Source organism: Columba livia, chromosome 20, assembly GCF_036013475.1.
Source record: "Columba livia isolate bColLiv1 breed racing homer chromosome 20, bColLiv1.pat.W.v2, whole genome shotgun sequence".
In the NCBI taxonomy this organism is placed as follows: domain Eukaryota; kingdom Metazoa; phylum Chordata; class Aves; order Columbiformes; family Columbidae; genus Columba; species Columba livia.
Genome location: NC_088621.1, coordinates 6,999,187 through 7,016,336, shown reverse-complemented (window position 1 = coordinate 7,016,336; position 17,150 = coordinate 6,999,187). Strand labels below are relative to the sequence as shown.

The 17,150-nt window shown below is 44.8% G+C and overlaps 1 protein-coding gene across 27 annotated transcripts in view; it reads left to right on the top strand.

The window, feature by feature from the left end:
* Positions 1 to 3,673: 3,673 nt before the first annotated feature.
* Positions 3,674 to 17,150, top strand: part of COL26A1 (collagen type XXVI alpha 1 chain) — a 162,966-nt gene continuing 149,489 nt past the window's right edge. For 11 of the 27 annotated variants that reach the window (XM_065037125.1, XM_065037123.1, XM_065037119.1 and 8 more), the window contains exon 1: positions 7,096 to 7,554. In XM_065037125.1, coding sequence (XP_064893197.1) covers positions 7,403 to 7,554 — 152 coding nt within the window. In that variant the 5' untranslated portion in view covers positions 7,096 to 7,402. Of the gene's footprint in view, positions 3,758 to 4,013; positions 4,134 to 5,014; positions 5,146 to 5,423; positions 5,605 to 7,094; positions 7,555 to 17,150 lie in introns of those variants that run through there. The other 16 variants (XM_065037120.1, XM_065037118.1, XM_065037115.1 and 13 more) reach the window with 5 other exon arrangements.

Genomic DNA, 17,150 nt, shown 5'->3' with positions numbered 1-17,150 from the left:
GAGAGATTGATCTCCCATAGGCAGCACAGAAAACAGAGCGAGATGTTGTAGTGAAGGACAGATCTGCATTCTGTGTGCAGGGCTTGACATTTGCAAAGTACAGTTTAGTAGTTCTGGTTTGGGTCATTTAGAAATGGAAGCGAGGAGAGGAGGGAAATCTGCATGCAGCTAGTTCAGGAAGGTGCTCAGACTAAGCTTGTTTGACAAAACCACCCAGAGGCCCTGTAAAAGGGGTGGATTTTGGATACCAGGCTCATTAGGTGTGGTGACATTACAGTATACTGTGAACACCTAAGTGAGCATTAGTGTGGATGTGCATAGCCAAGAAATACTTGGATCCAATTGCCTTGCAGTGACTTTAGCCTTTAATGCCTACAATTATTCTTTTGTCTTTAGCACCTTAGTTGCCTTTTTATTGCTTCCATGGAGGTATCTGTAAGAGTCAAGAGAGAAGATTAGGTAGAGAGCCAGCTAAAGAGCAAGACAGTACCACTGAACACTGTTGGGGTTTACTTAAGTGATTACTCCCCTTAGAATGAATAGAGCAAAATGTTCATAAAGGTAAATTGATAAATCTGGAGAATATTCTCTTTAAATAATCCCCCGAGCTCTCAGACTAACACACAACTGTAGAAAAAGCCTCCAACAACTGGACAGGATGTTGGGTTGCATTACGGTAAGAACAGAGTATATATCAAGAAGGTGTTGGTGTTATTACATAAAACACTGGTGAGTTCTTGTTGAGAGAGCTTGTTTCAGTACTGCTCACTCTACCTAAGAAGGATATGATTAAGGGGATAAAGCAGGGAAAATGAGAATAATACTGTGCCTTTCAGCTCTGAGTTATAAAGCAAGACTGAAGAGCTTTGGTATTATCTTGTTTAAAAAGAAATCTTGCTGTGATTCAGTCAATGATTTTAAAATAATGAAGGGGATTAATCACATTGAAACAGACACAATCTATGAAAACGAGGAGACTTAATTTAAAAAATAGGATCTTGGGAAAAGAATGAAGACAGACAAGGGAGAGGCTCATGTGAATTCTCCAATAAGTGTGTAATGTTAGTTATCAGTGGGGTCTTGTGAATTGAGATGGACAGTGATTTAGAGCAGAGTAAGGTGGAATAAGTAAGACAGCGAGGCAGCGAAAGCCACGCTGGAGCAGGCTCTGGGGAACACCTGCAGCAGGGAGCGATCCGAAGGTCCTGCAGCCTTGGTGCTGAGGACCAGCACCAGCAAAGGAGCTGCGGGAAGGCACTGACTGGCGAGAAGTTGGCAGTGTGGAGACAGACGGAACAGGGTAGAGGAGGGAAGAGGGAGAAAGTGTATGGCTGCTGTTAATCTGCCTTAATTGCTGACAGCTAAGGTGAAAATACTGGAGGCAATTTCAGATGGTAGCTGGGCAGAATCGTGCTGTGAAGGAGGTGGTCCGTGTACAATGGCTACAGTGCAGCGATTTTCAGCTTGCAGCCCACAAACTTTTGAAGGACTATAGGCAGCTTCGAGGGGGCCTGTGAAAGCCAGCTAAGAAAAGCAGATTATTGTGGTTAGGCCTCATTGTCATGGCCCACAGGGGAAGTTCCTAGGAGATCTGAAAAAAATCAATAAAAGCTGGAAAAATATGAATGGAGCACATGGATTTGCTGTGTGGAGGGAAGAGGGCTCCAGTCTCCCCACTTGCATCCCCTCAGTTCATCTGTTCCTTGGCTCCACAAGGCAAGTGGCACAGCCTCTGGTGTGCGCAGGAGCTGGGAAGAGGGTGCTTATTTCCATAGTTCCATAAATCCTTTCTTATCTGTCTTATCTGCCCTTACTTGTGTATTTTGTCCGGAAGGGAGTGAGCCCGCTGCCTTTTAGGTGACTTGCACAATACAGAAGGAGAACTCAGACTACTGTTCATGTTGATTTGCTCGTGTTGGGCAACCCGGGTCCATGGGAAAACTGAGAGAAGTAGGAGGATTTCAGGGCCAGAGCCCAAAAAGAGACATTCTTTGGTCATTGAAGTTCTTTGTTCTCTGAGATTCATAGAGATACATAGACTCAGGATGGATTTTCAAATCATCTAAAGCATTTGGACACCAGTGAATTTCCATTGAAAATTGCAGCCTGATATCTGGTATCTCCTTCCACTGCAACTTATAAAGTACTTTGTTTTGTTGTAGGAGTTCAAGACCATCTGTGGTATGGAGAGTTTATAATTTCAGTGTTTATCTCCTGTACAGCATGCAGCAAGCAGGCAGCCCTCAGTGACTGAATAATGTTTAATGAACAGTTAATGAACAGGAACATAGTTTGAGGATACAGACATGGAGACAGACCTCCTGGTGTTTTCTTTAGTGACCTCAGTGATGGAAGAGGGAGCATGATTATTAAATCTGTAGATGAGGCAAAGCTGGAGCCGAGTGCAAGAACACTGGAAGGCAGGATTAGAATGTCAAGTGATCTTGACAAATTGGTGATATGATCTGAATAAAATAAGATGAAACTCATTAAGGACAACTGGAGGGCACTATACTTTGGCAGGAATAATTTTAAATAGCAAATACAGGATGGGGGAAAGCCAGGCTAGCAGTTCTGCAGAAAAGGTAGAGCATCCCAAACTAAACATGGATTAACAATGATGTACAGATGTCAATAAGGCAAATCCTCAGCAGGGCAGAGGTATTGGCCAGAAGTATAGGTTATGGGTACCATACTGTGAGATGGATGTAGACCAGCTGGAAAGTCCAGAGGAGAATACCAAAAAGAATCAGAACTATGTAATGTGTCATACAGGGAAAGTCTGAAGATGTTGGCATTGTTTTGCTTCTAGAAGGCAAAGAGGGGTGTTAAAACATCTCTTTAAAAAGTACTTTGAGGAATTGAAAGTCTGTTCACAGAGAGGAGGAATAGATTTCTACATCCATAATGGAGAAAGTAAGACATTAAGAGCTTAAATTGCAACAGAAGACTGAGGTTGGATGTTAAGAGAAACTACCAGTGCAGAGCGCAAAGCAATGGAATAGGTTCTCATCTAAGGTCAATTAATTTTGTCAAAGTCATGACTTCCAGCTAATTTCTTGTGCTGCAGACCGTATCACTGCCTATCATGTTTACTGTATGCTAAACTGTTTGTCTAAGTGTGACACTTTTTTCAGTTCTATTCTGTTTTCAGTTCAGCTGTGATTGATTTATTCCAAGTCAAATTCAAGAAATCTTCACACACTAGCTACCTCCAGCTTAAAAGGAAAAACACCACAGTCACCTAAAATTTTCAGTTTGGCTCAGGTTTTGTAATAGACATGTTTACCTTAGTAATCTTACATTTTAACTTATCATAAAGATCTTGAACTCTTATTGTTACAAAGCTCTTACCCATCTCTTCTAATTTTCCAGGGTTTCTTGACTACTTTTTTATACCACAATGAATTAATATAGCCTCCTTGGAAGCTACAAGGGGGTTATCCAAATTCTTTTTGTTTTAGATGGTCTTGTCGATGACTTCTTTCTAACTTCAAGAGGACACTTCATAATTCTAAAGCTCCACAAGGTTTTATCAACTAGAACAAACTTCTTTTCCTTTGGTCTTTTCTTAGTACCCACAAGAAAAGTGTACTCACAAAGTCCAAGGAATGGGCATTTCAAAATTTATTTGCCGCGATTCTAACAAGATTGTGACTCTCTCTTTTTTCAGCTAACTACTGACTTTTGTGATACTGCAAGTGGTGCTGAACAGTTGAGATGGCATTGCAGTTCTGGGGCTAGACTCTGCTTACAGGTATGGCAGTTCTTTTCTACCTTTTGGAGCCAATTTTCAACCTGAAAACATGGTAGAAAACAAATCCCTCTTTTGCTGTATCATTCCACTGTTTTTTTCTTTTGCAGCCGAACAAAAATCAGACTAAACTTTGAATGTTTCTTTTAGCATCTGTATTTCAATCCAATTCATTCATTACCTGGTTTGGATGCAGTTTATATGTTTAAAGACAATATAGTTATTTTCACAGAACAGTTTCTGATGTCTCATGTTCCAGGTGTGCCTGATGGACTGGGAAGCCTAAAACTACTCCTGATGATGTGAAACTGTGTGCCCACACACGTCCAATGGATCAATCTTCTGGTGTGATAGTGTAAGGCTGTCCCTGGCGTGGAAGGTGAGCAGTGTGGAGGAGGAACACCCTCCAGGGACTGCTGTTTCATGATAGCAAAGTCAATATGGTTGGTTAATTGAAAACGTGGCCTTTGCCTCTAAACCATTTCCTCCTGTGCTTCCATGCGCTGTGGCTTTCCAGTACGCACCCTGCGTCTTCCACCTTGAATGGAGTTGGCGAAATACATCCAAATCATTTATTTAGCCCTGCGTTCCTGGGCAAATGTTTAATTAACATGCTTATGCACCAGCATAAAAAGTGTAGCTTTATATTTTGAAATAGAGTATGTCTGGTTTCTAAGAATAGGACTGTTCAGATTTCAAGGGTTCTCTTCTCAAAGCTAGTCCTTCTGATAAATTGCATGAATTATGTTTTTCTTGGCTGTCTTTTTTACCTCCATCACTGTGTTTTCAATTTATCAACATAGTTTTGAGAAATTGTTAGAATATGTTGCACTCGTAAGCACCGTGGGGAGAAAAAATATTCATTTGTTACTGCTATTGTGTTTGATTATACTATGCATATCTAAATGACTAAAATGAAATGTCATCTTTAATTCTCCCCTTACAGTAGACAATATCACCCTTTCTTCTCTCTTTCCAAAAACAGCTTGGAAGTTAATTCTTCATTTTCATTTTAAATCAGCCATACAGAGTAGAAGCAAGTGTGCATTAGGGACAGGGCAGAAGTAATGGGAGTCTGGAGATCTGAGCTCTATTTCTGGCTCTGCCTTTCACTCTTTACAGTCTTGAACGAAGTCATTTGACCTCTGGTCTCCAGTCTCTCAGTTCATGAAATAGGAAGAATATTTGCTTCCTACAGATGTCTCTAATAATTTGCCAGAATCATGTCTTGTCTAATCACCTGTGTTTAATATCTCCTAGGGTCTTGCAAAGTCAGTGAAGGCTGAAGCAGCAAATTTTGCATGCAACTGAAAAATAAAATGCTCTTGGACAGTTAAGACTTGAAGACTACAAAGAGCTTCTGAAGCAGCTATCCCAAGCCAGGAAAATAGGTCAGAAAGCCACTGGTGCTGTTCAGGGCTGTTAAATACTGATAAATGATCTATCCTGGGCTGTCAGGAGGGGGATCTTAGTGTGTTTGGGACAAAAGACTGAAACAAGCCCCCAGCACATGGCCTGGAGCAGCAATAATCTGCCACAGGTGTGGGCCCAGCTGCACCCAGTTTGGCTGTGCACACACAGCTGAGGATGATCACCTAGATTGAAGGGGAGGGGAGAGGAACCTCAGAAAACTGCCTAGTGTGTTAGGTGTGCTGTAATTTCTGACTGCTTTCTCAGGAGGAGAGTGAATTTGGGGGAGTTTGTAGCTCTACTAAGAGGGAAGACCAGAGAGCAAACTTTTTTTTGGTGTTGTTTTGTGTTTTTTTGTTTTTATTCCTTTGCTGGGCTGAGCAGAGGTTTCCTGAGGGCTGACTCTTGAGTAAAATGACTGAGTGGCTGAATGTCCTAAGGTGAGTTGTTGGGAGATGCCTGTTTTCTTGGAGGTGGGAGATGGGGAGTTCCCCTTGCTTGAGGGGAAGGGTGCTCAGCCTGACCTCAGCCAGGCCTGGGGCAGAGGGCCCTGTTATGTCCAAGCTCCAGGCACTAAGAGCTTTTTGTAAATAAATAGTGGCTGTTTCTGAGCAGGCTTGGCTGCTGGGTGCTGCTGGACCAGAGCCTTTCACTCCTTTTGAGTTCAGAGAGTGCTGATCCCTTACCTGCTCCAGCCATTGGGTCTGGGACACCCCCAGTGCAGCTGTGGGGTAACCCCAGAGAGGCCGCGCTGAGCTTTGGTACAGGCTGCGCCACTGCCTCCTTGTGTGATTTGTTCCAGTGATTAATGATAGTGACTGTTTAAAAACCTGGTGCCTCATTTGCAGTCTAAACTTGTCTGGTTACAGGCTCCAGCCAGGGGCTATTTATCTCTGTGTGCAGGCTCTGGAGGTGGGCACCATGGGGGAAGGGGTAGGTGCTCATCATGAACAGAGCCATTTTCCTGGTATCTTGTAGGAATTGTTTTCCAACTGCAGAATCTCTCAAGGATCATATTGCCCCTGAGGGGAAGAGGTCTCTGCCTTTGCAGAGCCTCACAGGGAAGCCCCAGGCTGCAAGGATACCCCAGTAAGATTTGTTTTCAGTGGTAAATCAGGGCTATCTTTGCATGGCTGCACAAATGGTGAAGATGCACAGGAGTTACTCTGAGGGTGGAAAACTTAAAAACGCCGTTGTGTTGTCTTAGAAGTTAAATCCCTCCTTATGGCGTTTAGTTCAGACCAGTTGCTTTGTTGGTCAATAAGCCAGAAAAGTCGAAGTCCCTCTGGAGCTGAGAGGGGGACACTGGAAAGCCAGCAAATGGAGTCTATGATACTGTCACCAAATGAGAGATGTACAAGCTCAAGGCCATCCTGGGTGCTCTGCAAAGGAGGTCTGTGTGATGCGGTGATAAAGGGTGTGCTTACCTGTGATGCCAAAACAAGCAGGATGCACACACTAAAGCAGGGATTACTTTTCTTCTGGTTACCTTGTGAATGAAGCATCTTAAAAATTTTTACTTTATTTGTGTAACTTCTCCAGTGGAAAAGTGGCAGCAGGCACCAGGTTTCAGGTGTCTGGAGTGCAGTGGGTTCCCCTCGAAGCGGCTCTTAGTTAAACTATCAGGGAGACACAAGGCTTGGTGATGTGTGTCAGTGATGTTTTGGGATGGGGCTTAGGCTCCCCGTGTGTGCTCCATGCCCAGAACCGAGCCTGGCCTCCCCACGATGCTGCTGCCAGCTCTGCCCGGGGATCGACGTGCTGCCCCGGGGCGGTTCGTGCCCGTGAGGGGCCCCGGCATGGCCCCAGGGTGCCTGGCCGCCTTCACCGACGGGGAGCCCCTTCGCAGCAGGGTCTGCTGCGAGGCCTGACAAGGGTTAACGCCGAAACCCCACGCCCCCTTTGACGGAGTCGGGCCAACCTCGCCAAATTTGAAAAGGCATCCGGGGCTGAGTGTGCGCCCTGGGCGCAAAGAGCCGCGCTGGCCCCGGACCCCCTGCGCGGGCAGCAGCCGCCGCCGCCGGGGCTCGGCTTGCCAGGGCCGGGGCTTCCCTTGGGGAGCCGGAGCAGCGGTCCTTGTGTCCCGGGCACCCCCTGCCCTGTGGTCCCCGGTCCCGGGGGCACCTCCGCGCCGTGGGATCCCGTCGTGACCCCGGCCGGGGGAAGCACGGTGGGGCCCCGCGCGTACCGTGTGAGAAGAAAAGGGGGAGGCGGGAGGAAAATCCTGTTCTTGCAAAAATGCGGTTTGCTCTTTTCTTGTCCTGGTGCTGCTGCCTGCATGGATGTGCGCTAGGGACTGGCTTCCTCTATCAATTCCCAGCATCAACCCTGCAGCACAACTACCCGGAGCAGAACTCGGGCTCGCCAGGCAGCGGCTTCGCCAGTCGCCGGTGAGTAAGACCGGGTCCGCCTCCCTGGCGAGGAGGTTGGGCCCCGCCGGCGGCTCCCGGGGGGGCAATGGGCACGGCCGGACCGAGGGCAGCGATCCGCGCGGAGGCTGCGAGGGGCTGGGAGCCGGGCTGGGCGGCCCCGTCCTCGGTGAGGCGGAGGGAGGCTCCGTACCTGCCCGCAGCGGTGTCCATCTTTGGGCAGGGGGCAACGCGGGAACGGAGGAGCTGAGCTTTGGCGAATTAAACCCTCAGTCCGTCCCATGTTCGCCTCCCCGGTCCGTCGGGAGGGGAAGGCGGCTCTGCCGGCTCCGCGGGGCAGCGTGAACCCCGAAAACCTCCGGAACGGACGCTGGTGATGCCGGCAGAGGGAACTGTTATAGCCCTCGGCTGCGAGGAAAAACTCAGCTTCAGCTCAACAAAGACGAGACCTTAATTACAGATGTCTTGTTCAAGAGCTGCAGCTTTCAAATAGCTCTTTCAAACCAAACCTCCCACTCTTCTCCTCTCCCCCCACCCCAAAGCAATTTCTTAGAAACTTAATGTAAATCAGTTTTGATTTACTGTATCTTGCTGCTTCAGTAGAGCAATTTAGGCTTCTCCCCCTCCCCTCTGTTTTCTCTGGTTATTTCTCTAGAGGTGAAACAGCTGTTCAGATGAATGAACCGCACTGTATAAAATGAGAGAGTGGCTTAACTTGATTCCAGTTGTTCTTGAACTTCACTTTTTTTTCTATTTTTTTTTTTTTTTCCCTAAGATTGCCTTAAATGGGGACTTGGGAATTTAATATTCAAGGCTCTTCCATTCTTTTTCCACCTCTCTTTCTCCTCCCCTTGCTAATACCTACTATGCATGAATTATGCTGCTGTGGAGGAGGGCTTAGGTTAGGGCTTATTTGGGCTAGGAAGTGGGATAAGGCATCTACACAACAGATTTACATCGGCATGTCACAGAAGTACAGGAGTGGGTGCTAGCCTTGTGCCTTGCACGGTTCTCACATATGGTGCATATTTCATCTCCAAGTGGGGGTGGTTTTGTTTGCTGGCCTGTCAAACAGGCCTCAGTCTGTAGGGGGTGTGATGTTAAACTACAGTAACTGTCAAAGGGCTCGAAACGGCAGAAAATTATAGGAGAGTAATGGGATAAACCTATCCCAGCTGGATCTGTTCCAAGGTACCCCCTTCCCAAAGCATGAGCTGCAATGAAAACCACATGTCATTTGTCTTACATATCTATTAGCCTGCAGATCTTTGTTCAGAGCTACCACGCTTACATGAGCGCAGACTGTGTCTCTGCTCACCAAAGACCTTCCCCAGTTCACGCTCTTGCACAATTTTCCCATGCCTCAGTTGTTTGGATAGCTGATGCTTTGTCAGGGGAACGTGTCCCTCTCCAAGTCTATAAAGTGTTGTATGAAACCATCTAAAGCTGATTTAAACAGTGGTGTTGGGAAAGCCGGTAGATTTTTCTCTGTTTTTGTCCACTGGGCCTTTGCCATGTGAGAATATCTTATTCTAGTTTAAAACAAAGGGAGAAATAAAAATTTGGAGGGAAAAATCGCTGGTGGATGTTTTGAAATAAAAATTCAAGTGCTTAGTCAAATATCCCACGTTGAAGCAATCTTTGTATGTTTTAATTTCCCCTTGAGTGGTGGCATTCTGTTGTTGGCAAGTGTCGAACAGCTTCACTTTATGATGGGGAAAATCTGTGTGGGAAAACTTTAGCCAGTCCCAGTGTTGGACCTTTGCGGGGAGCCTCCTGCAGGGCACAGCTTCAGGTTGGGGTAGCTCTGCTTTTCTGTATTTAATATGGTGCTGAGAAGAATGAGACTATTTGCTCTAAAATCCGATTGCTCTATGTTGGTGTGAAGCCTTTTTGGTTCAGGGGACTGGCTCACACTGGTATAAATTGTTGTCTGCGTTGTTCCCTGTCCCTTTTGCCACCTAAACAGGGGATCTTAGTAGAACCTGAAGTATGTGCAGCTCTGTCACATCATAACTTGCTGGCCGGTGCTCTGAGGAGGCTGCAAAAGACACAAGATGGTAGGTAGGTGATTATTATGAATGGTACCACACAGCCATTCTCATTTTCTTTTCTCCAGCCTTCCCAGTGAGAACTTTATCCAGTGACTTCTGGCACTTTACTTGGCTGGTGGTACCCAGAAATAAGCAGGCTAGAGCCTTGAACGTTACTGCTGCAGCTCCAGTTTTGGGTGTGTTGCAGCACATACTGAAGCAATGCTCTACAGCTGACATGGTTCCTTGATCCAGAGATGCCATGTTCCTGCCATTGTCTCTTTCTGTCCTTGATCAGCAAGTGAAGACATGATTGAACTGTCTGGGAATCTGGAATTTTTTTTAAATTAACTTGTCATGAAAGTTGTATTTCTCCAAACAAACAAACCAACAAACTACCAACCAAAACAACAACAACATAAAAGTTGTTGGAATCTTTTGTCTTCCACCTAGATAGAAAACCATTCCAAAATTAAGAGCTGATTTAGTGCTTGGTATCTGGGTTGCAGGCTGTCTGGGAGGTGGGCTTCTGAGGCTCTGCAGGCTGCTGAGCACTTTTTTCTGCTAGAAAATGAAGGCACTGGGTGGTGTAAAAAGCCTGAGGGGGGGTGGAGGCGAATTTGGAGGAAAAGGAGAATGTTCACATCCTTCACAAAGAAATTGTGGAATGCTTGTTTCAGTGAAACGTTGCTTGCATTGTTTCATTTTCTAAAGTGGAAATTCTAGCTTCTGCTTGGTCGTTATTAGACCAGTGATGCTTGCAGTCTGTATTTGCCTGTCCTTGGATTACTTTGAACCTCTGTAGGGGATGTGCAAGTAATATTGACTGAAATACAAGCGGCAGTATTTATTGGCATTATATATATTGTAGCAGCCTCACTATTTTGTTTGAAATTGGCATTCAGCGTGTGGGTTTCTAGCTTGCTACTGTGTTAAGGCAATGAGAATGGGAAGTGGGTCTTACCCAAAGCCTAAGAATGGAGGGGCTCTCTGCCAACCACCAACGGGGTCCTCCAGACTTGGGCATGAGAAGCTTTGCCAACCAAGTGAAGGGAAGCTGATTCGCATGCTGGAAGTAGCTTGGTTCTCTAAGAACTCCTGCATCTGTGTTAGTTGTCTTTGGAACTGGTGTTCTCCCAGCTTAACTTCTCATCCTGTTTTCCCATAATTTCAAATCAGTCATGTGTCAAGTCTTTGTGAACTCGTGTGGGTCTCTCTACATGATATAAACCTGTTCTTCATATTAAAAGGTGATCTGTAAATCAGTATCCTGATTTCTGCGGTCTGAGTGCTTTCAGAACATGTATCTGGAGTTTTCCTGATGTTTGTCTGTTAATTCTTTCTTTACCAGAGAAAGATGGTTTGAACCTGATTTCAGCCCCAAATTCTAAATCTCTTGTGACTCTTAAGTGGGTGTGGAATATAAAACTATACATATTGGAGAAACATGAGTTTTTTTTCCTTTTACTGACATGATCTTGCTTTCTGAGTCATTCCCTCCATCACCTAATAGTCTGTTCAGTGCCTGAGGTCTCTGGTTTTCCATAGTTTGCTGTGGACTGTGTGAGGATGTCAAGCAAGCAAACTGGGATTTGTGTCATGCTGAGTGCTCTGCACTAATTCCCCTTTGAAGTGCCCTGCCCAGGTAACCAGAGGGCAGAAGGTCATAAGCTCATCACCAAACTTGTGAAGTATCCAACGTTTTTCTTTTTTTTTCCTGCACTCTGCAGCCTTATGATCTTCATCTGACTTGTGGGGTTCAGTGCTGTAGCTTCACGATGCAATTAAAACAGGGAAGCCAATCATAGTGTAAGGACATAGCAATGCTGGAATGGCTTTGAAATACCAGACGTGACTGTAGTTACTGCAGTAAATTGTATTCATTTAGGAAATCTCCTACTGTCTTGCCTTGCCATCTGCTTGTGTGAATCATTTCCTCTCATGTAGGTTACATTTTCCAGCTCTAGGAAGGAACAGGGAGCGCAGAGGCAAAGCAATGGGTGGCAGTGAACTTGTGCTCCCTTTGGATAAATTAACAAATATGTCTCTTTCAATAACTCTTATTTGTTCATTTTCTAAGGGCCGAGCTTGTTAGTGTGCTAAATTCCTAGTCGAAACATGTCAGGTTAGAAACTTCACAGCTTTGCTTGGGGGGAGCAGTTCTGTGACACTTGGATCGTAAAATATTTATTCATATCTTTGTTTTATTGGGCTGTATCTTGATAAAGGGGGAAAAATGAAGAACAGCTTTAAGATAATGATGAAACACTGAGAGCACAGAGTGCTTTAGGTCTGCTGGTGTACAATAATGAGCCCAGCTACTCCTGCTTCTTCCTGCATTAGACCTCTAGCATGTCTGGAAAGGTTGTTTGTGAAGCACAGACTACCTTTCCTGTAGGGTAATACTAGAATTCATCCAACCTAATTTCTGCAATATGCTCAAAGCTCTCAACTCACTCTTAATTACAGAGATGTAGACGGTGCTTAAACTTCATTTCACTGAGGCATAATGTTTACTTTGAGGCTTTGGAGCATAAAGCTAACTTGTGCCAACTTAGATATCACAGAGACTCTGTTAAGGATCGTAGCTACAAAAGTTAAGGAAAGCATATTGTTACTGACTGGGTTACTGTCCTGCTATTTTTCAACTTTGTATATAGTTGAATAATATTAAAGCTCTTGCTTAGTGTGTTCATGCACAATGTGGCACTGATTGGAATTGGAGTTCTTAACACTACTACAACAAAAGAAGAAGAAAGGTGGGAACTGTGACACTATTCCTGATTGCTTTGGTTCCTTATCTCCTTTTTAGTAAGAAACAATTATTTGTTGACTTGCAATTTATTGCATGGAATAACATGGTTTAGATGTTTTGGCTGGTTTTGACAAGTTGAATTTTCTCCTCCTCTTGGAAGTGAACAGATGTGTATGTAAAGAGTGTGCTTGGGTGAGAGTGTTGCCTGTCATGTTTAGGCCTGGCTATTTGAAAATAGTTGAATGTTTTTGGGAGGACCAATAAATAGGAAGCTATTTCAGGTTTGAGCCTCCTTTTCAGCCTACAAAGCAGGGAAATCTTAGCTCCGGCAAAGAAAAAACCTCTCCCATCTGTTTAGAAATTGCTTTCACTCAGAGGCCCACAGAATGGATGCTGCTGAGATGAAGGCAGCTTCATAGTGTTTCATGTTTGGGACAAATCAGTTTCCTCTTACATATCCGTGTGGTTTATCTGGAAAAGGGAATCTGCCACTTAAAATCCTAGTAGTTGATCTTGAATCATCTTTGAAGCTGAGAAGGGTATCTGTGAGCTTCTCTTTCCCTTCTCTGTGCTCTGCTGCGTGTCTCCTGCCTGTCCCGTGCGAGCTGAGTGAGGCTGTCGTTATGCAGTCACCTTCCTTTGTGCGGAGCAAACAAACCATCTGCAAAACTTTAAAGCTAATGCGAGGTACCACTACATAGAAACGCATCTGTTCATGTCCAATCTTGACATCAGGTTATGTAGTCAGATGTCTTTTTAATTGGTTCCAACTTTTTCTGCCCCTAGGAACTGGGTGGAAGTGATATTCTTTGCAGTATTTGCACTAGATACAAGCATGTGTTTGCTCAGAGCATCTCAGAAATGTCAGTACAATGAAATCATGAGGCAGGGGAATATCCTCCTGGATGTGGTCATGTAACCAAATTGTGCTGAGTCTGTAGAGCTAAGAACGGGTCTGGTCCTGTTTCTTCTGGGTCCCACTCCCCCCCTTTTGTTGTTTTTGATATATGTGTGCTCTAGAGGGGATTTGGTTTTGATTTGGCAGATGGACAAGACTCTTGATTCCGGCTTTTCACTTCTCAATGGAATAAAAAGACCAAGTGTGTAGGGTGGGAAGAGAGTGCCTCAAAGGCAGTGTAGGCAAAGGTATTTTATGAAAGATACATGTTGCAGGTGAGGGCAGTTTTGGAGCTGGATGCTGTAGAAGTGAGGAAAGGGATGCAGCAAATGCGATTGCAGGACCTGAGTACTACGATCAGGGGTCTTCTTTGTGACAAACTGGAATAGGATGCTCCTTACCCTGTGCATGTTGGATGTTATGAGTTGTTTAGGACTAAGAAAAGGCAGCAGTGTAGGTGTTAAAGGAGCTAAATATTCCTTTTGCCCTGTTGTGATGGCCTTGTGAGATGGAGTTGCTCAGCTCAGGCACTGCACAAAACCCTCCCTTTTGTCCTTGGCTTGTTTTGTGCCTGGGGTCAACCAACATCTGCTTTTTCCCCATAGGACTCTGTTCATTTAGCCATTCAAAAGTGTGGTGCTGGGAGCTCTCAGCTTGGTTTGAAATGCTTCTTCTCATTGCGAAAAGGCTCGGGGCAGATGGGCTGCTGCGGCGGTTCGCATGACATAACGTCTCCGCGCTGAGTCTGCCATTGGCCTGGTGCTGCGGTGCTTGCTGGGGTGTGGTAGCCCTGAACGGAAGGGCAGACATTTCTTTTTTGCTCTGTGCTGCTTAGCCCTTATTAAACTCAGATGTTTCTAACCCCTTTCCTCCAGGCTCTCATTATTGCTGTAAACACAGAGAGCACAGGGAGCTTTTTCAAATCCTCATTTGAGGCAGTGATGGGTGACAGCTCTACCAACAGCTCTCCAGTGTGCTTGTGCGTGAAGGGGGGTTGGCATGAATTAAACACTCAAACCCAGGGAGATTTCTGCTTGTGTTTTCCCTAAAGAAAAAGACTTTTTCCAAATCTGATGCCGCTTCATCCTGCTCAGGTTGCTTGACTTCCTGGCTTTCTTATGGGGAAGCAGAAGGAGGAATCGGGCAAAAACTAGTCTGGTTTCTGCTGCCCTGCTCAATGTGGCCTGTCTGGCTGCTTGTATCATTGCTCTATCTTGCACGAACTTTGAGCTATTTGCATTTTCAGGTGCCAGTGAAAGTGATACCAGCTAAAATAAGGTTTCTGTTACTGTGCTACGAAGATTAAAAAGGGTTTCCTAGAAGAAAACGCTTAGATCTGGCTGTCAGCAGCTTTGTATCTCAGCTGTATCTGTTCCAGATTTACTGTGTGGCTCTGACAGAAAGTTGTTCTTCAGCTTTTTGTGACAGGAGAGAGAGAGGAGAGACTGCCGTGGTAACAGGATCTTAGGTGCTGTCTACCTGTAAACTGCACTTCACAAGTGTGAGCTACCATACCCCTGCAGGGGATCTTATGAACCCTCGGTATCTCTAAATATAAGCTATTAGCTGAGGTGTAACTAGGCTATTTATAATCTTCTTACACTCAGTTCTGCGATGAATGTATGCTTTGCAAATCTACTCATGTGTCTCAAATATGTCTATTTAATATCATTCTTCTTTGAGCTGAGAAACTCTTGGCCCAGTGAGGTACCAGAGCTGCTTTGTGCACGACATCTGGCTTGGTAGAAGCTGTGTTCCTGTGAGATGTCTCAACATCTCTGCAGGATCATCTGTGTGACTTGTTCTTGTGGCATTTTTCCTGTAACTCTAGTCTTGTGTGCCCTGTTGTAAATTGAGCTAAAGATCCTAGTTCTGAACTGTGAGGAGCTAAGCCAGATGTTAGGAATATCGTTGCCATTTTGATGCTGTATTTGGTCAGTGGATGCTGGATTTTCTTTTGGAAATCTGGGCTATCCTAAGGCATTTGAAGGGAAGGGAGCCTGTTGTAAGGTTCTCGAAGTCTGGTCCCTTGAATCTCTGGCTTGGTTTAAATTGCCCTTCAAGAATTTCTGGTGCATGGGAGGTACAGAGAGACTTTGTCATTTGGTGCTCTACATCCCCAAGAAAACACCAGTTAATTAGTGGTCATTGCAGCTTTGAGGTGAACTTTATAGCTGTAGGTTCATTCAAAGCAGCATAAAACGGCAGCAATCCTGAGAACCAAGCTGTCAGCTTGTGTCTGTCATTGGCACTAGCAGTACAGGACAGAGAAAATCTGATATGCTTAAGCTTCAGTATTTCAACATGGCAAACCCCGCTAACCTAAACAGTGAGGGGGAAGCCGCATTCTTTGCTATGCCTAATCTCTGTATTTTGTTAAACATGCATTCCTGCCAGAACTTTATTGGACAGAACAATAGTGACCAGCTGGGCAAGTGACCCTGGCTTTTCTGGTCGGCAGAGGAATTCGGCATCTAAGGAGTTTGGATTCTCATGTGCAGCTTAAAGTGATCTGGATTTAGTTGCTTTTAATTATCAGCTGGCTGATTCAGAAGGCTTTGTTTTCTACCCTCTTTCCCAAGAAAAAGACCATTCCCTCAAATGCTTAGTGTATATTCTGTAGAGCAGCACAAAGTCTGGGAATTGAGACTTTTAAGTTTTTTCTCTTTTCTTTCCCCTAAATAAAATGAGAACAGTAATACTTCCCTTCATGTAAGGGAAGGCTTTGGGGAATATTTCATGAGGGTGTGGTTAGATCTTAGAGGGAAAGCTGCAGAATCCACAGTCTTGCATGTGAATATATGCAGAAGTTTATAATAAATCTATGAACGATAATACTTGGCGCTTGCATAAACTTCCACTCTTACAGAATAGAGGTCATCGTGCTCCCTGTTTAATGCACTTCTCTGAGCCTGGATGACTGAAATTAGTCTTTGGGAGTTAGTCTTTGCAGAGAAGGATTTAGTTTGGAGGGCAGGTTGAGAGGTGGGAGAGGCTGAACAGCAGCGGAGGGTCGGGTGATGCTGCAGACTGTGGAGTTTTCTTCTCTGCAACCGCAGTGGGAGGCTGAATGTGTAACATACCTGTGGAAACAACAGCCAGAGCTACCAAACAAATACCAGCCTATGAGCAAAGGCAGGTCTGGGCTGTAATGCTGCAAGTGTTCTCTGTTCCCTTGCAGCGTCTGATGTATAGCAGAGAGCAAAAAGGCAAATTGGCTCTGTAGGATGTTACAGCGCTTGGCTTAATGCTGCTGTAAGTCAGTGTAACCTGCAGCAAAATATATAGTTTCCCTGCAGTGTATTTCAGGATACAGCACAGAGCCAAATGGTTTAAAGTATCACACAGTAAAATGCCGTCTCTTGGGCCACTGTTACTGGAAGTCACTAATGTATATCACAAATGATACAAAAATTTTGGATTACAAAGTTGTAGGAATTCTTAGGCTGTCGGGCTGTGGATAAGCTTTGAATAAGTGCGCATTGCAAGCAGAAATAATAGGATCCCATTTTGCCAAGCACCAGAAAAATACTGGAGCCCTGATAGTGTAATTAAAAGTCTGCTAAAACCCTTTCAAGATCTCTGTAACCAAACTCATTGGAAATTTATTGCGAGGGCCACAGCAACATATTCATTTGCTTGGGTAATGTCCTTTGAAACAATCAAGCTCTATAATTATGTTCGTCAGGCCCTGCCAAGTGGTTATTGACTTCTGAACCAGAAGGTTTTCAAAGGAGCTTTTCTAAATGACTACAGAATTTTGCAAAGGCAAACTTTGAGCCCTCAGGTACCTTTTGGAGGAATCACTGTGTAACGTTTAGAAAGGTTAAGGATGAAACTGTCTGTCTGCACTGGGTGGGAAAAAAGGAGGGAATGTGGAAATTACAGGAATCACCACAACTCATCCCTTGAGCTGAATGTGACTAGAAAC